Source organism: Nylanderia fulva, unplaced genomic scaffold, assembly GCF_048542155.1.
Source record: "Nylanderia fulva isolate GAGA-0341 unplaced genomic scaffold, ASM4854215v1 Scaffold857, whole genome shotgun sequence".
Classification (NCBI taxonomy): domain Eukaryota; kingdom Metazoa; phylum Arthropoda; class Insecta; order Hymenoptera; family Formicidae; genus Nylanderia; species Nylanderia fulva.
Window position 1 is genome coordinate 745 of NW_028190979.1, and position 26756 is coordinate 27500.

General features: G+C 44.8%; 1 protein-coding gene across 1 annotated transcript; it reads right to left on the minus strand.

Annotated features, from left to right (window-relative positions):
• Nucleotides 1–2007: 2007 nt before the first annotated feature.
• LOC146719806 (uncharacterized) lies at nucleotides 2008–6091 on the minus strand. The gene is made up of 3 exons (XM_085489497.1): nucleotides 3693–6091; nucleotides 3269–3455; nucleotides 2008–2829 (listed from the first exon to the last, which is right to left on the minus strand). Exons 1-3 carry the CDS (start codon nucleotides 6089–6091, stop codon nucleotides 2008–2010), a joined length of 3408 nt encoding a protein of 1135 aa, XP_085345623.1.
• Between the last annotated feature and the right edge of the window lie 20665 nt (nucleotides 6092–26756).

Below are 26756 nucleotides of genomic sequence, written 5' to 3' on the forward strand. Positions count from 1 at the left end.
ATACTTCACATTCAATGACATTGTATACAAGCAAGTTTATGGCACACCTATGGGTTCCCCGTTATCGCCAATAATTGCTAATATTGTTATGCAAGATCTTGAAGAATCAATAATTAATGAATTGGACATCGGTATTGGAATATATTATAGATATGTAGACGACATTATTATGGTGGCACCAAAGAATAAAATTGATAGCGTATTGAATACGTTTAATAGTTACAATCAACGACTACAATTTACGATTGAATACGAAATTAATAGAAGCATAAATTTTCTAGATTTAAACATTAAAATAATAGACAACATCATACACTTAGATTGGTTTCAAAAAAAGACATGTTCAGGTAGAGTACTATCTTTTTTATCGAGTCACCCTATGTGCCATAAAATAGGAGTAATTATAATCTTATTAATAGGGCATTGTTATTATCTCATCCCATATATCATAAGAATAATTTAGAACTGTGTATTAAAATATTATTGGACAACGGTTACCCTATTCATTTAATCTTTAAAGAAATAAATAAGAGAATAAGAGTTTTAAACAATGGTCAGTTTAACAACAATAGAAAAAAAGAAATTGCAGAAGATAATAGCAAGAAAAAATTTTTCGTCATTCCATACATTAATAACATTTCTGAGACAATAGCATCGACAATAAAAAAATCAGATTTCAGAGTAGGATACCGTTGTCTAAATAATCTTAACAAATTAATTAAAGTCCACAAGGACAAAAACGTGCATAACAATAATAATAATGTTGTCTACAAAATTAATTGTAAGGATTGTGAAGCTTCGTATGTTGGGCAAACCAAAAGAAAATTACGCACTAGACTAAAAGAGCATATGAATAATATTAAATTTGATTCCTCCAAGCATTCTGTGGTCTCTGAACATATTATGGATAAAAAACATGCTTTTGATTGGGATAACGTTAAAATACTTGCTATTGAATCTAATTATTATAAAAGACTTATCTCGGAAATGATACACATCAAGGAACAAAGGCATGGTATAAATAATAACACAGACACCGAATTGCTTAACAACGCGTATTTCGACATTCTAGAAGAAATATCGAATTTTTAGACTTATGTAAATGTTTATTTTGTGAGATCTGACACCTATTTATTCGACTTTTTAAAAGACTAGACAACAGTCAAGTACTAACAATAAGGCCAACAACAATTAGAAGCATCGTCATCTCAAGTTATTCGGAACAATTTGTAAGCATAAAGGTTCAATATTTTAGTAGTTAGTTTAATTTATAATTTTTAATCTTTTTTTCACATACACATTAGTGGAATCCTATTTTACAATTGAATAAATTCTTTAAATTCAGTTAACAAATATCAAATAATTTGGAGAGGATGAACATAATCATTGCCAGATCGAGGGACTTTCGTCAAATAACGATAAGTGGTTCATTTGGAGTAATGTATAAGTGTCACTCCAAGTTTTTATTAATAATTCTAATATATTTTATGAATAACCGGACGAATCATTCTGCTTCTAATTGGGTTCTTACTTTGTTGAACTATTTTAATGGTCTCAATTCATTGTTAATATATTTTGCGTTTTAACTATGACTCAACTATATAACTTATATTGACTATGTATTGCGGATTTTTTATTAGAATTTTATGTATTTATTTATTATCGTTATTTATGATCACTATTTTTTTTGCGCACTGAAGAGGAGCAAGTAGAGCTCGAAACGTTTGTATAATTATTATTTCAAATTAAGAATTTTCTTCTCAATAATAAAATAATATCGTATTGCTCGTTACACATGGCCTTAATTTAATAATTTATCATTGTTTTTATTGTGATTGTTTTTCCTTTTATTTAATTTTAGTAACAGTAATTTTATTGTATCATATCAGATTTGTACACTGTATCTGGTTCCGACGCTTCGGACCCTTTTGATAGACTATTGAATACGTGATTGAGGTTCGATTGTCGTTCTTCAAGAACAAAAAAAGACAGGATATCGCGGATCCGTTACAAGCATACCGCTATTATTATAGGATGTTGTTTGTCATAGCTGAGCGCGGAATTCGTCAACCGCCCGCCAAGACGGAGTAAAGAGTCCTCTCCTAGAAAAGGACTCAATTTGCTCAACGAGCTCGAATGCGGCATGGTGCCGTTATTCTTTAGTGAGCGCGTTTCCCGCTCGAAGAATCTCTGTTGCAGATAGCACAACCAGAAGATTTCCGCCCTTCTAAACTCATCGGCGTTCAGAAGGGGGAAGAGTTGGGAGCGAGACGCGCTCTTTTCTTTTACACGAAGAATAAAGCGATTCATATAGGCAGTCACGCGGACAAGCTTGGTCCAAGTGGAGAACCTATATGGGAGTTCCCATTCCTCGGCCTCTTGAACATGGAACGTCACAGGCCGTCTTCTTTCCACCGACACTTGCTGATCGGTGGCAGTGTCGAGCGGAGCTGAGACATTCAGAATCGGCCACGCAGTCGATGGCTTCTGAAGCCATCGTGGACCGTTCCACCATAGCGGGTGAGTCACGAGCTCGGAGGCGGTCAAGCCGCGCGAGGCACAGTCCGCCGGATTATCTCGAGACGGAACGTGATTCCAACAAACAGAATCCAGACAGGTATGCACTTCGGATACGCGGTTAGCCACGTAGGTGCTCCATTTTGATGGATGTTGACGGAGCCACGCGAGAGCGATGGTCGAATCCGTCCATCCGTATATTGGAATCGGAGGTAATTTCAACGATGTCAAGGTCCACTTGATTAGCCGGCTGAGGAGGACGATAGCGTTCAGTTCCAAGCGCGGGATGCTTACGGTTTTGATCGGCGCGACCTTTGTTTTAGCAGCGAGCAGAGTGATTTGAAACTTCGTTGGCGAAGGAAGCACTCGAATATAAACGACCGCCGCGTAAGCGCGGTTTGAAGCGTCGGCAAACCCGTGGATTTTGAACGCGAGGTTATTGGAATGTCGACCGGTCCAACGCGGTATTCGGACGCGGTTTAATGATTCTAAATCATTGGTGTAGCTCTCCCAACGATCGCGCCACTCCTCTGGAAGAGGGGAGTCCCAATCACATTTGAGAAGCCATAACTCTTTTAGCAAGATTTTCGCGGTTACAACAACCGGAGCAGCCCATCCTATTGGGTCGTATAATTTTGCCGTGAACGAGAGAACGGAACGTTTCGTGTGCGTAACCAATCTCAACGGAGTTATCACGAATTTGAACGCGTCCTCTTTAGCAAGCCATGAAAGCCCGAGAATCTTCTTTTACGAGTAAGTGATCGGTGACTTCCGGCTGATGAGCCGAAAGTCCTTGAAGAAGAGAGGAGGCATTAGAAACCCACTTTCGTAGTTGAAAACCTCCCTTTTGCAGGATTTCAACTAGTTGGACACGAGCTTCTATCAATGAAGTCGTATCGTCCGCGCCAAAGAGCGCATTGTCCACGTAGAGGGACTCGCTGAGAATTGAAACAGCCGCGGGATAGTTGTCACCTTTATCTAGAGAAAGCTGTTTCAGTACCCTTATTGCGAGGTACGGAGCGGAGGCGAGCCCGTACGTTACAGTGAGAAGGCGATAGTGTTCAATCGGCCCATCGGCCGACGATCGCCATAAGATTCTTTGAAAATCCGCGTCAGACGGATGCACGAGAATTTAGCGGAATATTTGAGCAATGTCCGCCGTGTAAACAAATTGCCATTGACGCCAGCGCAATAATATAGCGGAGAGGTCTTGCTGCAGTCTCTGACCGATCAGTAAGTGATCGTTAAGCGAAGTCTTATTGCTCGTTTTGCACGAAGCGTTGAAGACAACGCGCAATTTCGTAGTGCAACTCGAGTCGCGCAAAACGGGATGATGAGGAATATATACCGGCTCGAACTCGGAGCGGTCAGATAATTCCACCTTCCTTATATGACCGAGCGAATTATACTCTCGTAAGAACTCGTTGTACTGCGCGTGAAGTTCAGGACGAAGCCGTAGCTTTCCTTCCATTTTATTATAAAGCGAGGTTGCAATGTGCAAAGAATCACCGATTTTTATCGGGAAATCATGCCTGAAGGGCAATCGAACCGCATAGCGTCCCTGAGGGGTACGATAGTGGTTGGCGATGAAATGAGCCTCGCACCTCTCCTCCTTCTCCGTGAGAGGGACAGGCCGCGAGATCTCCTCATCTTCCCAGAACTTCTGGAGAAGAGAGTGCGTGCTTTGTTCCAACACGCAGTTTAATACAGATGCTTGAGCAGTAGTAGTCGGCCTACTATTTGTGGGGCCGGAAAGGATCCAACCGAGAGCGGTCAATTGCGCTGTCGGAGTTCCAATAGGACCTTGACGGACATCGCGCTTCAGAAGCGAGCCGTAAAGGTCAGCACCGATCAACAAATAAATTTGATGTTGACTTGAAGGATCAGGATCAGCAAAAGATAGACCCTGTAAATGAGGCCACGCATCGAAGGGCTGAATCCGCGAGGCAGCGTATGAAGTAATGCGTTGAAAAATGTAAGCCGTCAGAGGAAAGTTCGGGTCGGCTTGAGCACACGGGGTTAACTGTAGTGTTACGCGCGATTTCGCAGTACCCGTGTATTTTTCGCCGAAGCATTTAATTTGTAAATCGGCTCGTTGCCGTTTAGTGCGCAACGCCTGTGAGAGCGATTCTGATATAAAGCTAAAGGTGGATCCTTGATCCAACAACGCGCGAACCTTTAAGCAGTGACCCTCCCCAGTGTGGAGGTCGACCCATGCCGTTGCCAAGAGGACATTTGGATGTTCCTGAAGCGAGGGCGGTACTATCTGGACGGCCGCGATCGTATTGACCGTCTGATTTGTAGTCGCCTTAGATGCGACTTGTGACGCAGATTCGGAGGTAGTAGCCTCGGAACTGGCCAAGTTATCGAAGGCATTTTGATTTGCCGCTGAATGCAGCAATGTGTGATGCGAGCGACGACATTGTCTGCACCGATATTTGCTCGGGCATTTCGACGGGAAATGTCCGGACTTTAAGCAGTTAAAGCAAAGTTTATGCTGGCGCGCGAGAGCAAAGCGCTGTGAAGCTGATTTCTTCGCGTAGTCTTCGCATTTCGAAACGTGATGCTCACCGGAGCAACAAATACATTTAAAGGCAGTCACGTTGTTTACCGTTAAACGCGGTTTATCATTTTTCGAAGAACCGGAGTCCTTGCTTGAATCGGCAAAGTCCGACAATCCGCGTATACGGAGAGTTAAAAACTCATTAAGCTCCTGATAAGAAGAAGGCTCATTTCGTTTGATTCGCGTTAAATTCCATTCGGTACGTGTTCTCGCGCTAAACTTTTGCGTTATTGTATAAACAAGAATGTCGTCCCATTGTTCTACGGGACGATCGAGATTTTTTAATACGGCTAACGATGCAGACACTGTGTCGCGCAATTTTCGCAAATCGCTTACAATCTCGCTTTTCATTACCGGAAGGCTAATAAACGCGTGTAAATGAGCATAGATTAACGCTTGCTTATCGTCGTATTCATTGGTTAACAATTGCCAGGCAGATTCGTAATTCGCATCGGAAATTTTTAAATTATTGATCAGCAAGGAAGCGTCTCCCGTTACGCTCGTTTTTAAGTAATGAAATTTTTGAGAATTTGAAAGAGCGTCGTTAGTTACTACGAGAGATTCAAAAATGTTTCGGAAGTTTTCCCAATCGGTTAATTTCCCAGAAAACTTTGGCAGCGCGATGCGTGGCAATTGGAAGCAATGATTATTTGTTTCGCGAACGGAGGAATTGGAACTACGATCGGTAAACGGAATTGTATTAGGAGATAATCGACTTATCGTATCTTGCAGCAGATCGGCCGTGTCGATGTAGACATCCTCAGCTCTCAGGAACTCTTCCAGAGTGAAGTACGGCAAGGTCGTTTGCTGCTCCGTGGTCGTCTTTTGAAGCAGTTTGACATGAAGGCCGCGGCAGGCGGCCCAGTGCTCCTCCAACTTGGCAAGCCTACTTCGCGTCTTGGCGAGTGTCACGTTTGATTTGGCCAGCTTCTTGAAGTTGACGAGATCTCGTTTGATCTCGTCAATACAAGCTCCCTGCTCGATGAGCAGGTCACTCACGGCATTCGACATGATTATCGATGCCGGATTGTTGAATCGTTTATCGATTATTCGCTACTGAAGCGAAATATTCAAGCGCGCGCGCAGACTTGAAGCGCCCGCTGATTGACGCGCGAGAGAGAGTGAGAGAGTCCGAGCGCGAGTTAGCGCACCGTCACGTTAAGCCGTTATCGGCTGTCTTTCTCACACGAAGCGATTGCGTGGCGCGTGATAGCGGCGTCGAAATTGCAAATCGCGTGGTTTTTTAAATCTTTAGAAACGTCGAAAATCACCGAAATGATCGAGAGAGTCAAAGAGAGATGCACGACGCGGACGCGTGATAGCGGCGTCGAAATAGCAAGTCGCGCACCTTTTAAATGTTTAGAAACGTCGAAAATCAACAAGATGATCGAGAGAGTCACAGAGAGATGCACGACGCGGACGCGTGATAGCGGCGTCGAAATAGCAAGTCGCGCACCTTTTAAATGTTTAGAAACGTCGAAAAGCAACAAGATGATCGAGAGCACAGATTAATAGACAGATCGCCAAAGGTCTGGATGAAGGAGAGACCAGCATTTCTCACTGATTTCAGCGCCATATTGTAGTAGTGGTCAATGCAGTAACTATTAATACGTTCCCAAGATAAGAGCGTCTCATGCTCATGAACTCGTCCGGCGGCATGTACGAGATTTATCTTTTCGTAGCGTTCGCGTATTTCGGAAAGGACAGAATTTTATGATGTTATAAATAAATAAATAAATAAAATATTAACCTGACCTATTATAATTATTTTTTAATAAATGTTTCATTATTATTATCATCTAAGTCTAAGTCGTTTAATTAATTTTTAGTTTTTTAATAATTAATTTAATTTATTCTAATCATTTTAATATGTGAAAAATACTAATACGTATACGTTTTATAATGAATTAATATATTTCGAGAGTCGAATTATATATTTTTAATAATATAAAAGTGTTCAAAAATTATATTTGACTTTTAATTTTAATTATTTTAGCAAAGAGTTCCGAAATCTCTTACGCACATAATAGGGATTTTGTTCATCCATATAATTCGCAATTAAGTATATATGTTAATTATTAATTTTAATAAAATACAAAATTAAAATTAAAGGTCAAATATAATTTTTGAACATAAATATATTTAATTTGTTATAAAACGTATACCCGTGATAGTATTTTTCTCGTACAAAAATAACTAGAATAAATTAAATTACTCATAAAAAAATAAAAAAATAATTAAATAATTTATATTTTATATGATAATAATAAAACATTTTATAAAAAAAACAGATTCAATAAATATAAGTATATATATAACATGTATTTATATTTATTGAATCTGTTTTTTAATAAAATGTTTTATAAGCTTAGAAAACTTGACTTCGACGTAACTAGCAAATTTTATTTAATTATTTCACGACGGTTTGACGTAATAAAATGTTTTATTATTATTATATAAAATATAAGTTTAAATTCTTTAATTAATTTTTAATCTTTTATGATTAATTTAATTTACTCTAATTATTTTTGTACGAGAAAAATACTATCATGGGTATACGTTTTATAATTAATTTAATATATTTGTGTTTAAAAATTATATTTGACCTTTAATTTTAATTTTTATTTTATTAAAATTAATAATTAACATATATACTAAATTGCGAATATATGGATGAAAAAAATCCCCATTATGTGTGTAAGAGATTTCGAAACTCTTTGCTAAAAAATAATTAAAATTAAAAGTCAAATATAATTTTTAAACACTAATATTATTAAGAATATATAATTCGGTTCCCGAAATATATTAATTCATTATAAAATGTATACGTGATATTATTTTTCTCATATAAAAATGACTAGAATAAATTAAATTAATTATTAAAAAACTAAAAAGTAATTAAACGACTTAGACTTAGATGATAATAATAATGAAACATTTTATTAAAAAAAGATTCAATAACTAGTAGGTCAAGTTATAATTTTTTATTTATTTATTTATAACATTATGAGCTATTAAGCTCATCATCTCGTTCGCTCTCTGTCTTGCTTTCATTCGGCAAGTCACAAATATATATGATACTCGTATGTTCCTACTTCAACTCTCGAGAATCTGAAACAAACGAAACTCGTGTCCAATATACAGGGTGTCCGGTAACTAACAGACCAATGATTACAAATGGATTCTTTGGTCAATTTGGGAACGATTTTTCTTCAGCGAAAATGTCGAAAAAAGTCATCATTTTTTACAACTTTCCAATCTTTGTCATTATATATCTTTATAACTAAGCCTTAAATTAAAATTTTATTATAGTAAACTCTACCTGAAATTAACTGAAGAATGTAATTATGTTAGACTTTTAACTCCAAAACGTTTAGTTTTCAAAAAACCTATTTTTTTCAATCGCTTATAACTCGAAAATTATTGACTTCTCTACATTTTTGCTAAGGAAAAATCGTCTCCAAATTGGCCAGAGAATCCGCCCTTAATCATTGGTCCGTTAGTTACCGGACACCCTGTATATATTATATAAAAGTGTATAGCACGTCAGAAGCTTGTGAGCTTACAGCGATAAGTAAAAACAATTGCGTATCTATTTCATTGCGTTTATCTGTTTAAACGCGCGCTTTAATTTTTCCAACGTTTTTGCCTGTTTATATTTTAAAGGTCCTCTCTTCTAAAAATCTTGTTTTAAAGATCCTCTCCGCGAGCAAAATTCGAAAACATAAATTATTTAATATTTTTACTTTATTATTTGTAAATCCTCGGTAATTTCAAAATTTTTCTATTTGAAAATTATTAATTTTCTATTGCCAATTAATTTTATCACAGACTTTACTCTTACTTCCATTGCACTTTCGTTTGCGGTTTTCAGTATACGATTTTTTATCGTAGTTACTGAAAATTATTATTGTGAATTATACTTGTGCAGTGATTTGAAGAATTTACAATTTCGTTGAAATTGTTGATTCTTCAAAAAAATTACGAGATTCGCGGAAATTGCGTGCTTTCTTGGCATTTTCCGTTCGCGGCAGGCGGTTTATTTTTGATTGTTGCAAGTGTTTTTTTTTTTTTTTTTATTAAAATAGATAATAATAATGTGAAATAAATCACGATATTTGACAGATGTGCATATATATAGAAATTGTAATAATAATAATATTATATCATAAAATTGTAAATTGTTTCAATTTTTTATAGACTGCGATAAAAGATTTTACATTTGGATAAGAAACTGCGGTAAGTAAAAATATAAAATTCTTGAAAACGTACCAAAAATATTTGATAACGTAAAAAGGTGAACTTTGAAAAATAAGGAACTTAAAAATTGCACTAATAAATGGGCTATATGTGAGCCGTGCGCGGATGTAAGGTGTGTTATATCGAAATTTAATTAATAGAATTGAGAATTAATCCCAATTTTAAGTCTTACAAATGTCCAAGCTAATTTTTTGTACCTCGTGTACATTTTTGAAAGTTATATCGAAAAATTAAATTTCAATATGCGTCTTACATCTCACATTTCGCATACGGCTCACATATAGCCTATTTATCTCTTATACTTTATTTCAACCCTTATAGAAATTTATTACTAGTAACGCCAATTTATCAATTTTATTTCGAGTAATTAATCACTTTTATTTCGAATACTTAAATTACTGTATATTATAGTATTTTAAATACTCGAAATAAGTGATTAATTGGCATAGTGATAAATTTCTACAAGAGAATAAGGAGCCTTTAAATTCTTAATGTAAAAAATTTCAAGTAATTTTCTTTAATAAAATTTAATTAAAAATTTTTGAACACTGTGTTATATCACATTTAAAATCGTGATTATTTCAATAAAAAACATTTTATGTGTAAAAAATATATTTTTTATATTTAATAAATTTTATATATATATATATATATGCATATGTAAAATATTCTCTTTCTCTTTCTCTCTCTCTCTCTCTCTCTCTCTCTCTCTCACACACACACACACACACACACACACAACGGGGGCCAAATCTCTCAAATTGGTCTCATGATCAATTAGCCTGGATTCGCACCAGGGGCAAAGTCTGTTGGTAATGTCAAACGAATTTAGCCTGGACTTGCACCAGGGGCAAAGTCTTTTGGTCGAGTCTACGAAATTTAGCACGGACTCGAACCAGGGGCAAAGTCTTTTGGTTCAAGTCTACGAAATTTAGCACGGATTCGAACCAGGGGCAAAGTGTGTCGGTAAGGGGCAAAGTCTATCGCACGAAGATGGCGGTCTCTTCTTTAGGCAGGCCTTTGGCGATCTGTCTATTAATCTGTGTCGAGAGAGTCACAGAGAGATGCACGACGCGTACGCGTGATAGCGGCGTGCGCTGTCGTTTGCACTGTGGTCTGCGAGAGTCAAAAGTCAGTGAGAAAAAAATGCACTGGTTAAGATTCACCGGTGCGGTGCGCGTGATAGCGGCGCACGCTCACTGAGAGTCACTGTTAATCAATATAAGTCACGATTAATCATTGAGAGTCACTGCGATTATCGTAACGCAAAGCGCGTGCTTGCGGCGCTTGCGGATAACTCGCGAATGTTCACCGCACTCAATTAAGAAAATCACTGGTGCGTGATAGCGGAGTACGCGTGAAGTCATTAATCTCGAACGGCGTTTAACTGCCGTCCGAATGCAAAATTGCAAAGCGCGTGATAGCGGCGCTTGCACTGCAAGTGACACTTCAACGAAATTCTGACTACTCAAATGCAGAATTCGATGTACACCGGATACGTGAGGGTGCGTGACCGTCACGTGGCCGGAGCGCCGCGGCTTAGGCCGGAGCGACGGCAGGCGCGCGATCGAGAGAGCCGCAGCTAGAGAGAGAGAGAGCGAGAGAGAGAGCTTCGGAGCGCGCGGCGTGATACCGTCTCTCTCGCTCTTCGCGTCTTGGAGAGAGCGCGAGAGAGAGAGAGAGAGAGAGAGAGAGATCTTCGGAACGCGCGCGACGGTGATCCGTCTCTCTCGCTCTTCGCGTCTTCGAGAGAGAACGAGAAAGAGAGAGAGAGAGAGAGAGAGAGAGAGACTGTTTCGGAGCGCGCGCGACGGCTAATTGTTGTGTAGCGCGGTCTCACTCCCGCACACGGAGTCTTTCTACTCCAAACGAGAACGCGTAATTAGCGGATTTCTCGTGCCGCGGATCACTGCGTTTTTAACTTTACTGCCCCGATATAGGCACACGAGGCAGAAATTGTCAATCGTTCGAATAAGGTACGAAACAAAGGAGCCCGTTCTTTTCGCGATTTCACTATCACTCGATCGGTTTTTAAAATCCGGCTCGAAGGACCATTTTATATGTATAAGATTTAACGTTGTAGGATGCCGGGTTAACGTGATCAAATGATTGTACGCGTTTTGAAACGGTTTAAATTAGTTTAACGTATAAGACGGGCAACAAGAGCCAAATCGCGGATGACAATGCGTTATCCTAACGAAACTAAATAATTTTCCGTTAGAATTAAATACCGGTGCACAAGGCACCAAATTTTACTTGGACACGGCCAAGATTTTAAAATATGAAATAATCTCATATTTGAGATTTAATTTCAATACCCCCTTTTTTTTTAACCCCCCTACGGAAATTAAATAAATGAATGCAAGAGAAAAATATAGATCCGAAAATCGCTGAATCGGGAAACGAACCCGAGACCTTTCGCTTGCCGGGCGACTGCTCTTCCAGCTGAGCTATTCAAATCCTTTCGATTCTATACTTTTCTCTGTTATATATATTAATGTTGGTAAACAAACGCATTTTTAAGCCAGCGTGTATCAATATAAGAGTTTTAACAAGGCTCTGTAATATAAATATAAATTTAACGTATAAGACGGGCAACAAGAGCCAAATCGCGGATGACAATGCGTTATCCTAACGAAACTAAATAATTTTCCGTTAGAATTAAATACCGGTGCACAAGGCACCAAATTTTACTTGGACACGGCCAAGATTTTAAAATATGAAATAATCTCATATTTGAGATTTAATTTCAATACCCACTTTTTTTTTTTTTTTTTTTAACCCCCCTACGGAAATTAAATAAATGAATGCAAGAGAAAAATATAAATCCGAAAATCGCTGAATCGGGAATCCCCGATTTTCGGATCTATATGTTTCTCTTGCATTCATTTATTTAATTTCCGTAGGGAGATTAAAAAAAAAAGGGGGTATTGAAATTAAATCTCAAATATGAGATTATTTTATATTTTAAAATCTTGGCCGTGTCCAAGTAAAATTTGGTGCCTTGTGCACCGGTATTTAATTCTAACGGAAAATTATTTAGTTTCGTTAGGATAACGCATTGTCATCCGCGATTTGGCTCTTGTTGCCCGTCTTATACGTTAAATTTATATTTATATTACAGAGCCTTGTTAAAACTCTTATAAATTAGTTTATTCACTTTCTACAAGTTCGTCGCGTACCGAGACTTATGTTTCTCGGCGCTCGCTCTCTCGAGGACTGACTCGAGGGCTGCGCGAATTTCGGAGCTCGCGTAGGGCGGCAGCCGATCGGGGTCCTCGATTGGACCATCAGAAAATCAGGCGATGTACACACGCCACTTAGCGGCGAGTGTACACGTTGTTTCACGTGTTTTCTTGGCGTAAACACTAAGGAATTAAAACAAAAAACATTCTGAAAAATTCGATCGGTCCTCGAGGATTCGATCGAAGAACGAATCTTCAACAATGTGGAAAGAATTTTATTAGAATTTCTCTACTATTTTTATATTAAAAATAATAATATGTATCACAAAAAATATAAAATATGTTTGATTAATTTTACTATACAGTTTAGTAAAATTAATCACACATATTTCATATTTTATTGTGATAGATATTATTTTTAATGTGATAAATATTAATCAGAGAAATTTTAATAAAATTCTTTTCATACCGTATTGTCTCACAATTACCATAACTTTTAGGGTAAATTTTAAGAGAAAATTCTCTCAGTGTACCGATTAATTATTAAAAATTACTTGTAAAAAGGCACACGTTACTCGATGCGGACAATTGTTTACACGGCAAGGACACGACAGCAGACTGCGGCGACGGATGACGCAACGCGTCGCGACGCTTCGCGACACGTCTAGACGATAACAATCACGCGGCGTTGCCGAACATGTGATTGACGCGAGACATGTATTAAAACGTATAATAATTATGTTATTAAAAAAAGGCATATTATAACGTACTTATAATTTTTACGTTTATATACATTTTTTTTAATGACTGTAACCGTATCCGCCCGTTTTGCCCTTTTTCTTTTTAAGCTGGAGACCCCCCGCTGAGCAAAAAATGATTTATGTTTTGCGAACCAAGATGTTCCATGTATAAATTGTGATTGGTCGCTCTTTTTAATGAGCGGATTGACTATTGGTTCGGCTTCTGACAAAGAGCGGCATTTGACTTTGGTCGCTTTGAAAGAGCGGAATTAATTCCTATCATCGGTGCTCAAAATGACCACCATCAATCATTATGCAAGCTCGCATGCCGTCTTCAAATAAATTTAATTGGACGTTCTCCAATTACTTCCTCTTTGATATTCCAAATTACATATCGCTTTCGGATACCTTGTTGCACCCCATGATGATGGCAATGGGCACCCCACACGCTTCCCCCCTCCCTTTCTCGTCTGTTCAGTACGTCCCCTATAGTTACCGACCCGACCCCCGACCAGCCATTTCTTGTCCCACCACCCTCCCCCTTCCCTTTCCGATAGAGATTCCTCAACACCCACAACCATTGACACTGCTCCGCCCGTGATACCGCCCTTATGACCACACATCAACCACACCAGTATCACCTCTATGGGTCACTACTACCCCACCACCCACTTTATTTAGTATTTCGTAATATCCAATTTACTTACATAATCGCCTATCCCTTCTACTACCTCAGCCACCCCCCTCTACCGATCTTCAGTTAAGCTCTGTATTCTTTTTTTTTTCGTCTCCCTCCGACCTGACAAGTTTCCCTGTACTTCCCGTTCCTCCCCCTTCCCCCCCTTTTCCCCCCCCTAGTGTTTATTCCGCGCAATATTCAACATATTATGTGTCCCGCATATATTTGCCACTACATTTCGGCTGTAACCACTCTTGTCAATTTAGCCGACATCATCCGTTCCCTAAAACGTCCTACCCCTGCCCTGTTTCACTGCTTTCTCCCTTTCTATGTTATCTGTTCTATCTGTCTTATCTTTAGCGATGCAGCCACTCCTTCCCATGTCTGGTTATTAAAATAATTCTCTCGAAAAAGTACGCAACCACGCCCCCCGGTCGCGACGACCGACCCCGTGATCCGTTGTCTTGTACTACTTACTACTTTTTCTCCTGTCACCATTCTACGCTTTCAATATTTTCTCGAGTACATTACGCACATTCTGCCATTCTGGTGTCTTTATCTCCGTTCCGATTATTACGGAGAAGGAATCGTTTAATGTAATTATTTACTTTTTTCTCTATTCTCTCCGCGCGGAGCTGACCGCAGGTGTTTCGAATTTAGACTGTTTCTAAGCGCTTTTGTCGAAGGCCGACGCGAGTAAGTACCCGTATACTCTCGCGGCCGAGCGCTAATTTAAATATAATTTAAATACGAAGTTAGACCACGATATTAATTAATTAAATTATAGCAGGAACCCGGCAGCGAGGCATATAGGATGCAGGAACTCAGTTTAAAGATTTATTGTAAGCGGGTTTATTACCGTTCGATATCGAACCATTAAGCCCGAACTTCTGCAGTAATATACCTGCAATCGTGTTCTCAGCGAGAGAGAGTGGGCACGAGCCTATCACGCGCTCGTGCGTGAACGGACACGTGGAGCGCACGTGCTCCGATTGATTTAGAGACGAAATGCTGAATCGATCAGCTGTTTATACTGGGATTCAGTATAGCCGTATAGGTTAACGTGCGTAGACCGTATGATGGCAGAGGTGCAAGTACGGGACTGTGAGCAAGCCAGTGTGTGAAGGTACATTGTGAGGAGAATAAATGAAAATGTAGTGAAAAAAAATAAATTGAATGTTGAATATGGAATAGAAAAAGTGGTAAATTTTTTTTAAACGCGGACGACGCGTGTGATTGCGATTCGAGTGAGTCTTCGGAGCCGTAGGTCGAAAGAATAACTTGTCAAGGGGGACGCGTCAAATTTGGTGGTTCGAGGTTGCGGACGTTCGAATAAGAGAAATGTTAACAGTCGGAACATGGAGCTCGTGTAATGCAGCGCAAGCGCGCAACAGGTTGGTGGTTGTTATTTCGGTTCGCACGAGGCAGATTTGAGACCCGACGCGAGGCCTCCTGATTAAATCCGGGACCATTTCGGCCGAGGCCAGCGTGTGTAAGTATTTGCGACCCACGGACCAGAAATGGTCCTTCAGTTTTGCCCGGAGTGCCAAAGGGAGTAGAGATAGGGGAGGAAGCGAATAGGGAGAGAGCAGAGGTGACGGGGAGCAAAGAGAGAGAGGAGGAAAGAGAGCCGAGAAGAGGAGAGAAGACCAAGGGAAGGCGAAGTGACCCAGGTGTGAGTTGCGAGGACATCCTTCCGGATCGTCAGACAACGGCTTTGCAGCGTCTGAATTGCGGGCAGGCCTCAATTTGGGCGAGGAGAGTAGTCATCTCCTCGTAGGTGAGGGTTTTGGCGTAACAGTTGTGACCTCGCTGCTTCGAAGGTGAGTGCGTCATACGCTTTCACGGCAGAGAGAAAGGAACAAAGAAGAACTTAGGAGGGGCAGGATGGGAGGGGTGGGAAACGACAAGGAAGTGTTTTTCACTGGGAGCGAGGGGTTAAGGGTTGAGATGCGAGGTCCGTCGGCACTGGCTGGCGGAGAAATAGTTGCCTAAGCTGCTATCGGCACCCACGATTGGTTGCCGCAGTCGCTATATTATAGCGAGTGCAGGACTCCTAGCCTGGCGACGAACCGACGCAAGGCGGAAAGGAAGGAAGTCAGAGGTGTGCGTGTAGTCGAGGCCGACCGCGTAGAGAGTGGACATGCTTGGGAAGCTAAACAAAAAAAGACACAAGTAAACTTTGCTGCGATTGAGTAAGCGGGCCCCCATGCTGTAGAATCCCAACATCGGTCCGGCTAGTCTACGCCGGTATGCAGAAAGAAAGAGAAACGGCCGGCGCCCGGAGTATACTAGTCTTGTGCGGGATGGTCCCCCATCAGTGGCTGCAGAGGGATGGAAGCCCAGCCCGCATTGGTGCACTTTAGACACCGGGGCTGATGGGGGCTCTTCACTAGAGCCGACCTCGAGGGACCCAATACTCCTGGCGAAGAGGTGAAGAGAGCACAGGGTCTCCAACTGGGTGACGAAGGGAAGAGTAAGAGTGGTGTGTAGGTTTAGTTGGTAGTCGTTAGATGATGAGGCAAGTAAAATGAGATCTGCTTGGTGTATGGTTGGATGCGTGGCCTTCATACTGCAGTGCAGGCGTGTTTAAGGCGCCCGCGGACGCGAGGGAGTCCCTCACTGTACCAGAGAAAAGGACTTAGCTTCAGTAGCGAGCTTCGAGTCGGCAGAAGGGATTCCATTCTTCAAGGTGTTCTCAGTTCTTCTTTGTATGTTTCAGCCTGGATGATTGTAACCAGGAGATCAGCAGGAGCTCCTCGATCGCGTCAGGCGTTTGTTTTCAGCCGCGAATGGCCATGCGCGAGGTATCGAGGGGAGAGATGAACGAGTTGGAGACGAAGACAGGGATAATGAGAAACAAGAAGTGGAGACGGAGAAAGCGAGCAGAGGCGTTGCTTTGTTTAGAGACGATGAGTATCGAAGGCATCGCCGCTCAGTCCTTGTAGGCGATGGCGGCGACAGGGGAGAGAAAGAGAAGAGAGGGGCGAAGGGTGAGAAGAAGGAGCTGGATCAGCAGAAGTTGATAGTAACAGGTGGCCTCTCCGGAGGACGAAAGAAAAGAAGACCGTGACACCACTCGTGAATATGGTTTCCACAAGCTCGATGGGGGTAGAAGTACTCGTGCGCGCAGTCCGCGGGATTCTACGGAAAGGGGATCAGGACCGGGTGCCAGTGGGCCGTACCGGAGTCAGCGTAGGATTCTAATCACCCGATTAGCGACGTAACCCGCGTCCGTAGTTGACCCAGGAAGAAGGGTGGCCCCGGATCCAGCCGAGGAGCACGGTGGAAATCCGACCACAGATGGAAGAGGCGCCCTGTCTCATGCGACAATAAAGAGGCAAGACGTGGGCGACCAACGAGCTTGGTCTCGCAGCTAATATAAAGCACTCTCCTAACTCGTTTTGTGTTGTTCGCGGTAGACTGAGGAGCGCGTACCAGTAGGCACGCGTCGGCAGGACATCCGGAAATACTGAACCTATTGATGGGACGTAAGCTAGGGCTCCTAAACCACCGACGGCACGATGTTTCTCCACATGCCGCTAGCTCCTCCTGGAATTCCCGCCGCCATTTTTTCTGGCTTCCTCGCTGGCAGAAAAGACGGTCACAGTTCGGCAGACCTAGAAGCCAGGGAGCCCGGGATGTGATTTGGACAGCACAGTAGTTGGAGACAGCCAGCCGAGTGGATCGAAATAATTTGGCCGCCGTCAACAAAGGAAAAGGACGGACTTTTGGTGACCCGCTGGAGAGGAGAGTGATCCGGTGGGTGGCGAAGCGAAGCGGTCGTCGCACGGTTGCATCGAAGGCGACGAGTGGAATGACTCTTCGCCGGGCAGCCACCATCTGGCCCTTTGTGGCTTGCAGGCGCGCCGTCCGTTCCACGAGGCTCAGCAGGTAGGAGGCGTTTGTAGACCACTTTTTTAGCTGTGAAACCGCCCGCAGTGTAATATTTGTCAGCTGCTCACCATAGATTCTGTTCCTCTTGATTCTCGGCACCGGACAGGATGTCATCCACTGTAGACATTCGCTCCGCAGGATGGTGCGCCTTTCGGGGAAAGCGATGCCTCTTCGTCCTCGGCGAGTGGCCGTCGTAAGGTACGATGGCCAGATACGGGGCGAATGAGAGCCCGTAAGTGACCGATGCATAGCCACGAACTCCTGGACGTCGTTCTTAGAGTCGTCTCTCCACAGGATTCGCTGCAGGCGGCCTTCGTCGTCACGGATGCACTAGGATCTGCCGTACCATCTTTTCGATTATCGGCCCAGCCGAAGACGTATTGTGGCGTCGCCAAGCAGCAGGATGTCAGCCAGCGCAGGAAGCAGATTCGGTACAGTAAGAAGCAACTTGGTTGAGAGAGCTCCTTCGGCAAGGACTAGAGCTGTTGAACAAGACCCTCAGCTTATGGAAAGTGCTGTCCGGACGAAGACCCCGTGATGCGGCAGGTAACAGTACCTCTCTGTGGCCTCAGCTGGCGCTGTGCAAGCATCATATGTCGCAGGTTCCTGGTTATTTTGCATGAACCTTACGTACATGTCCCTTAAGGTCGGCATCTTTTTCTAAACTTTTATCCGTCTGTTGCAGAGCACGACTGGGGGGGGGGCGCGACGAGTCCCAGACAGAGATCGGGAGAGGTCCGATGCGTTGGCAGCCGCACTATGTACCTGCCGTGATCAGGAGAGCGCGAGTGAGGACGGCGGAGTTAGTGTGCTCCTTCGACACTCTGTCCGCCTGGTGAGGGTCGGAGATGGCCGGTGGACTTCCTCATGCTCTCAGAAAGAACCGCCGCACAGAAGGTGATGTCATCCTCGATTGGCAGTGATGAGCGGAGATGTGTTGGCTGGGCGCCCGTCGAGCTAAACTGTACCTGAGAGAATCCGCCCAACAGGTTTGTTGAGCTTACTGGTCCTTAGAAACCTACCTTTTCGTAGACCCTGACGGATGTGGTCCCATATCGTCGGCTCCCAGTTAGGATGTCGACGGGTTTCGAAGGAGCAGAAGTCCGGATCGGCGAGCTCCAGGTCCTCCAGATGGGTCAGGTTCGTTACTGTGCGGCATCCTCCGGAAAACAGGTCAACTTCGGCAGCACCAAAGCGGTGAGAAGGTGGGCGATTCCCCTCTGCGCGGAATGCAGGGGTGAGTCTCACCTTCCTTTGTCCCTAGGTCCTTTCTCTCAGACTCCATAGACACTAACGGCGGCTCTGCTCTTCTAGGGAGTGTAAGCGCTGACGCTAATCGCTCCAAATGATGGAGGCTTCGGAGCCCTGGTCGATCAGGAGGCGAGAGAGGAATGTCAAGCGTACAAGTGGCAACGTGGCATAGGAGAGGGGAACCGTGACCCTAGCCCTTAGCGACAGCACCGTTGCGAACGAAGGAAAGAGGGCTGCGCCTTGAGCCACGTGAGACGTCGGGGCCCGGCCCTCCGGACTTCCCGGAATGCATCCGTGAAGCGAGAGGTGATTGTCGACCTGCCACACGCTTGTACACCGTCTTCTTCGAAAAGCACTCGGAAGAAGATTGATGCCGCGCCAAGGCAGTTGAGCAGAGCTTATGCTAAAGGACGAGCTGCTTACGCGCAATCGCCCGTTTATTCCTTATAGTCGCCGCAAATAATAACAAAAGTGGTTCCCCCTGGCAAGTGGAGCACCGGCTTCTGGACTCTCTTTGGCGATTTGGCATTGACGTGGTTGGCTCCTCGTTATTAGTAGTTTGATGGAGCTTGATGCTGTCGTTCATGGCCGGAAACACGCGCCCTCCAACGTATGAGCCACGTTCTATGAAGGCCTCAGAGAGGCGGTAGTTGGCGACTCGTGGTTTGACTTCATATCACTCTCACAATTCTCGCCTAGAGCGGCTGTCGAGAGCTACTCTCTACGAAGAGGTGACGAAGCAGAGATCCTCCGTGCGGTCTATCGGTCGGCTCATGCTCTTCAGGGATGCGGACAGTTTTTGTTTTGTACTCCATGGAAAAGCTCCCTCAATTCAGCGGCGGATATTCCGCTTTTCATCTTGGTCAAACGCTAAGAAATTATTATTCAGATAATTTACGAGTCAGACATCTTTCTTCTAGTAATAATCGCTTCGGTTCAAGGCGATTTCAAGCTCTTCTGTGTGTGCGGTTACGAATCAGCAAGATCGGCGTCACCCTCACACAAAGTTTTAATGGTGTAGGGTAACTTCTCCAAAGGTTTTGCTGCATGATTTCCGGCCAGATTGAGGATTGGAAACAGATCCCCGGAATATAAGGCCAATCATCGTATTTCCAGGCGAAGGTCGAAGGTTAGGGGCGGTGGTTTGGATTTTTGGCAGCGCTGTTTTTGTCGAGGAGAGTGACTAGTTGTCGCGGACGCCGGGAGCTGGCTGCCTGTAGCTTGCACGATGGAGAGGCTCTTCAGATCGAGCATGAGTCCTTTGTTAGCAGGTAAAGTCTTCCTTAGCTAAGGAGGATGTGTTTAGCGTAGAACCTCATGCGTTATTTCGTTTCAAACCGATCGGCTAACGTAATCATTTTACAAGCGTCGAATTTATCCCATAGCTTCTCGAGATTTTGAAGACCGGGCCTCACCGCGCAGAGGGTCATATTGGCCTCGCCGAGCTTCCGCAGTTATCGAACGCGCGCGAGATCTTGCCGTACAGCACAGTGGCGGTGGCAATGATCGCCTTCGTGTCATGTCTTTTCTAACAATTGTTTCTCTGTTCCAGAAGCCACTGGTCACGACACTCAATCCACAATCGCTTCCGTGGCCCGGATTCACAGACGGTTCGGAGGAATCCGGTCGAAGGACCAAAAAATGTTGGCGCGACGGAAAAATGGGATAGGACGTGGTCGGAAGCGAGACCGGAAAATAGACACAACACTCGACACACGCGTAACGTTCACAAAAAAACTATATTTATATAAACTATATGTAACAAACAAAAATTCAATTAATATACCGCACCCGAATTTCCCCAGAGAAATTTCCCCAGTCTAAAATTTTAAAAATGTCCCCAAGAAAAAGGGAATGAATTTAAAAAAAACAAAATCTTTATCGTATAAAAAACCCCCTTATTCGCGATGAGAATCGGAAAAAACCCCGCGGTGCGAGAGGGAAAGGTTAATACCCCTTTTTTAATTTAGAAAAATTTGATAATTTTTTTTCGTTTATTGGGGTTTTAAGGGGGGGAAAGGGGAAAATTTACGTAATTATTTATTTTTTCTTCCTCCCGGCGGGGGACAGCGGTTTTTTTTTTTAAAATTTTGATTTTTTAAGCGCCCTTTTTTCGAAAAGGGGGGAGACCCCCTTTTAAACTCGCGGCCCCCCAGCGCAATTTTAAATTTAAATTTAAAAACGGGTTAGCCCACGGAAATTTTTAAAAAATTTTTGGGTGTGAGGGAAATTTGGGGCGGAGGATGAATTTTAACGCTTTTTTTGGCCCCGGGGGTTTTTCCGTTCGAATTCCCAACACGCCCGTTCCCCGTAGTTTTTAAAATCCCGGGTTGTTTTGGGGGAAACACCCTTTTTGAAAAAAAAATTTTTTTTTTCAAAAAGTGGGATTCTTCTAAAAAAAGGGGGCGTTTTTTTCAAAATTTTCCCGAACCCCTAGGGTACCCCTTTTTGAGGCTAAGGGTTTTTCGTTTTTTGGAATTTTTAAACCCGAAAAATCGCTCCACCCAAATAAAAAAGGCCCGGACCACCCCCACCGAATAAAAAAAGAGAAAAAAAACAATCCCTTTCCCCCGGGGGGGGCCTGGTTAGGGTTTTTCCCTGTTGAGTCAAAATTTAAACCCCAGGGTCCCTTTGGGGGTTTTCCCTTCCCTCAATTTTCCTTTTTAAAAAAGTTTGCAACCAAAATTTTTCCCCCAACCCAAAAGTTTGGTTCCCGGAACGCCCGCCCCCCTAACGGGGAATTTGGCGGATCGCCAGTGGGATCGTTTTGGTTTTTTAAATAGGGGGGATTGATCGCCTTCAACCTCAAAAAATTTGGGTTTTAAAATTTAAAAAAAACATTTTTTTAAAGCTTTCGTTTGTCCCCTTTTCGACCCTCCCCAAAAATTTTTAAAACCCCCCCCCCCAAAGAATGCCCCCCTTTGTCCCTATTAAAAAATTTTTTTTCCGGGGGGGGTTTCCCCCAAAACCCAAAAAAAAAGAACCCCCAGGGTTCTATTCCCTTATTTTTGCAGCAGTATTCAGGGAAAGGGAGCCTGTTTTTAAAAACTCTAATTTTTTCAAAGTAAACGTACCGGCCCCAATCGAAACCTCAAAAGGGCCCGCGACGGGTATTTGGGTTTGGGGGGGCCCCCCGCGGGTAAACCCCCCGGTTTGGGGGTCCCACCCTTTACCCCCCGTTTTAAAAAAACCCCCAGGGGGGAAAAAAAGGTGGGGACAGATTTAAAAACGACTTTTTTAAAACCCCAACCCAAAAATTTAAAATACGTATTTTAGTGGGAAATTTCCCCGGGGTGTGGCAAAAAGGGCTTGCCCCCCCCAAAGGGCCTCGTTAAAGGATTTTAAAAAGGGGACTATTCCCATTCGGGGCGGGGATATAGTATAAAACGAGAAAAGTTATAATAATATATACAGTTGAATATTAAAGTAATTTGAAGTTCTAAGTATTTTAGTACTTTTATGCGTAGCTGTAGCATAAAAAATTAACAATCACTATGTTTATTTTATTAATGCCTATATATTAAAAAGTTATGCACATTTAAGTTTTCTAACAATTGTATCAATTTTTTTTATAATTCTGATAAAGTGATAACTAGAATTTAAAAAAAATTACTTTAAAAATGATTTATTATAAGTATTAATTATATATGTTAGTGATATAGTTATTAAATATGATTAAATGATGTGATTTAACGTGAATGTGTATTATGATAGTTATACACCCACACACACGTACATATATAATAATATGGCTTATATTTTTTGGAACGTATATATGTATTATTTAAAAAATAAAAATGTAATTAAATAAATTACATTTATAATCTTTGAGGCAAGCATATGACTACTGGCAGGATCAACCAGGGAGCTTCGTGTTCGGTTACTCGCAAGGGAGTAACTCGCGAGCGAGCCCGAAGACTCGTCGCTAGCTCTTTTTCGCGCGCGCGCGCGTTCGATGCCGAAACACCGACGCGCGCGCGACACGCTCGTATGTGCCATTTTATTTGCCGCCGGTCTTGCTCAGCCGGTCGGCGACACTCTGCTGTGTTTAACGCTATTATGTAAAGCGTACGAGAGAACGACGGAGGCGAGAGTAAACCCCCGACGCCGCCGCCTCTCCTCTTCTTCCTCCTCCTCACGGTTCAAAAATCCACAAGATCAAAATACTCGTGTTCTTATTCTCCCAAATGTTATGATGCGCGGTCTCATTCACCCTGACGCTAGATCGACGATGGCGATGCTTAAACGTCGAGGACTGTTCTGTCTGGTTCGTACGTGTTTAACCGCACACGACCAGCAATAAGATTTCGCTACGGCGTACAAAGCGAGCGGGAAGAAGCAACTCTTCCCGCAAACTCGTATCCGTAGAGTAGATGCTCGGTAAGCGCGACAATTCCGCTGCTACGTACGAAACGAGAGGGAACCGCGCGGCCAACACACTAGAGGCATGCGCGCCACATAAGAGCCATTCGGTCTTGCGACACCGACTCGTGGCAATGCTGTGCTCGTAATAAATACGTGTGCGTTAATTTTGCGCGCGTTCGGCGACGAACGAGAAGAGCCGCACCGTAATCCCCGGCGAAGAGGAATACGAGACGACGCGAGAGTCGAACGTACGTTCTCGCGAGACACGCAACCTCCAAGCATGAGAAGACTTGGCGGCGGCGCGTTCAGCGACGATCGTATATTATTTTATATATTCGTGGTTTCTAAATCAAACATTTTATATAAATGTTCTCTCCGTGTCAGAGTCGCGACTCGACAAAATCCGTTCTCGACCCGTTTGGGCGATTCTTCGTTTGTCAACGTCGAGAGCGCGACACGTACAATATTAATCTCTCCTACCTCTTATAGTACCCAACCGACCGGCCAAGCGGTCGGCGACGGTACGGAGAGCGGTCGAAACACGCCGGAGTGGCGAGAGACTCGAGAAAGTACGTTTACGACTCGTCCGGACTCGCTCGACTCGTTCGACGCGCCGAGCGCGACGTATCTCTTATAGTACCCAACCGGCCGGCCAGGCGGTCGGCGACGCACGGTCCTACGCACGGCCGTATGCGAGCGCGAGCGCCGAAAGGCGCGTTCAATCGAGACATTGTCGCGGAGAGCGAAACGATCGAAAAGTCCTATTGTACGATAAAATATTATCACGATAGCCGTATGGCGAATGTCAAACAACGATAATTAGCATTAATTAAAAAGGAAAAAAACGAAATGCCGGGACAATAAGGTATAAGCACCGACGGTACCTCCGGGCCGGGCGGCACCTCCGGGCCGGGCAACACCTCCGGGAACCACGGCCGACCGGCGACACTTCCGGGCCGGGCGACATCTCCGGGAACCACGGCCGACCGGCGGCACCTCCGGGCCGGGCGGCACCTCCGGGACGGGCGACACCTCCGGACGACCGAATGATTTCACCAAGTCCGTCGCCCGCCGGCGGTACCTCCGGGGCACTTGACGGCGAGTAGCGCCGCTACGAGGAGATAATGCTACAATACGGAAATACGTTTCGGACAAAGGTTTCGTACTTTTCGACGCTCCGCACGACCGCGCGACACGATTATTACGATATCTGCTAATTCCCGGCTACCACTCGTCGGATGCACAATCTTTGAGATTCTACGACCGACACGTGGACGAATGCAGGCAGGATGCCGATAAGCAAAGCCGGAGTGTTTGCACGAATAAACTTTCCGATGCGTCCTCATTTAATTAATCTCATTTAGCTCGCTTGTTAGCGGTACAAGCGAGAACTCGGGAACAGGCGCAAGTTCGCTCGCGGCGCGTTGCTCTCGCCGGCGAGCGAGAAATTTTTCCAGGCCCGATAGCGGCGTGTTGCCTTGATTAGCGGGCGACACCTCCGGCGGCACGCGCCGCCCGTATCCCAAGTACGATCGCGGCGTGTTGCTTTCGTTGGCGGGCGACACCTCCGGCGGCACGCGCCGCTCGTAACCCAAGTCCGATCGCGGCGTGTTGCATTCGTTGGCGGGCGACACCTCCGGCGGCACGCGCCGCCCGTAACCCAAGTCCGATCGCGGCGTGTTGCTTTCGTTGGCGGGCGACACCTCCGGCCGCACAAGCCGCTTTTTCCAAGTTCGCTCGCGGCGTGTTGCTTTCGCCGGGCGAGCGACAAATTCTTCCAAGTTCGCTCGCGGCGTGTTGCTTTCGCCGGGCGAGCGAGAAATTCTTCCAAGTCCGTTCGCGGCGTGTTGCTATCGCCGGGCGAGCGAGAAATTCATCCAAGTCCGTTCGCGGCGTGTTGCATTCGCCGGCGAGCGAGAAATTCTTCCAAGTCCGTTCGCGGCGTGTTGCTTTCGCCGGGCGAGCGAGAAATTCTTCCAAGTCCGATCGCGGCGTGTTGCTTTCGTTGGCGGGCGACACCTCCGGCGGCACGCGCCGCCCGTAACTTAAGTCCGATCGCGGCGTGTTGCTTTCGTTGGCGGGCGACACCTCCGGCGGCACGCGCCGCTCGTAACCCAAGTCCGATCGCGGCGTGTTGCATTCGTTGGCGGGCGACACCTCCGGCGGCACGCGCCGCCCGTAACCCAAGTCCGATCGCGGCGTGTTGCTTTCGTTGGCGGGCGACACCTCCGGCCGCACAAGCCGCTTTTTCCAAGTTCGCTCGCGGCGTGTTGCTTTCGCCGGGCGAGCGACAAATTCTTCCAAGTTCGCTCGCGGCGTGTTGCTTTCGCCGGGCGAGCGAGAAATTCTTCCAAGTCCGTTCGCGGCGTGTTGCTATCGCCGGGCGAGCGAGAAATTCATCCAAGTCCGTTCGCGGCGTGTTGCATTCGCCGGCGAGCGAGAAATTCTTCCAAGTCCGTTCGCGGCGTGTTGCTTTCGCCGGGCGAGCGAGAAATTCTTCCAAGTCCGATCGCGGCGTGTTGCTTTCGTTGGCGGGCGACACCTCCGGCGGCACGCGCCGCCCGTAACTTAAGTCCGATCGCGGCGTGTTGCTTTCGTTGGCGGGCGACACCTCCGGCCGCACAAGCCGCTTTTTCCAAGTTCGCTCGCGGCGTGTTGCTTTCGCCGGGCGAGCGACAAATTCTTCCAAGTCCATTCGCGGCGTGTTGCTTTCGCCGGGCGAGCGAGAAATTCATCCAAGTCCGTTCGCGGCGTGTTGCTTTCGCCGGGCGAGCGAGAAATTCTTCCAAGTACGTTCGCGGCGTGTTGCTTTCGTTGGCGGGCGACACCTCCGGCGGCACGCGCCGCCCGTACCCCAAGTCCGATCGCGGCGTGTTGCTTTCGTTGGCAGGCGACACCTCCGGCCGCACAAGCCGCTTTTCCAAGTTCGCTCGCGGCGTGTTGCTTTCGCCGGGCGAGCGACGAATTCTTCCAAGTTCGCTCGCGGCGTGTTGCTTTCGCCGGGCGAGCGAGAAATTCTTCCAAGTCCGTTCGCGGCGTGTTGCTATCGCCGGGCGAGCGAGAAATTCATCCAAGTCCGTTCGCGGCGTCTTGCATTCGCCGGCGAGCGAGAAATTCTTCCAAGTCCGTTCGCGGCGTGTTGCTTTCGCCGGGCGAGCGAGAAATTCTTCCAAGTCCGATCGCGGCGTGTTGCTTTCGTTGGCGGGCGACACCTCCGGCGGCACGCGCCGCCCGTAATCCAAGTCCGATCGCGGCGTGTTGCTTTCGTTGGCGGGCGACACCTCCGGCCGCACAAGCCG

Excerpts from the sequence above, each read along its gene's own strand:
- LOC146719806 (XM_085489497.1), bottom strand. The coding sequence starts at position 6,091 with ATGTCGAATGCCGTGAGTGACCTGCTCATCGAGCAGGGAGCTTGTATT. Across the intron at positions 3,456-3,692 it reads TTATTGCGCTGGCGTCAATG|CGAGTCCCTCTACGTGGACA; the intron begins GCAATTTGTTTA and ends TTCAATTCTCAG. Across the intron at positions 2,830-3,268 it reads AAGTCACCGATCACTTACTC|GTCGCGCCGATCAAAACCGT; the intron begins GTAAAAGAAGAT and ends GCTAAAACAAAG.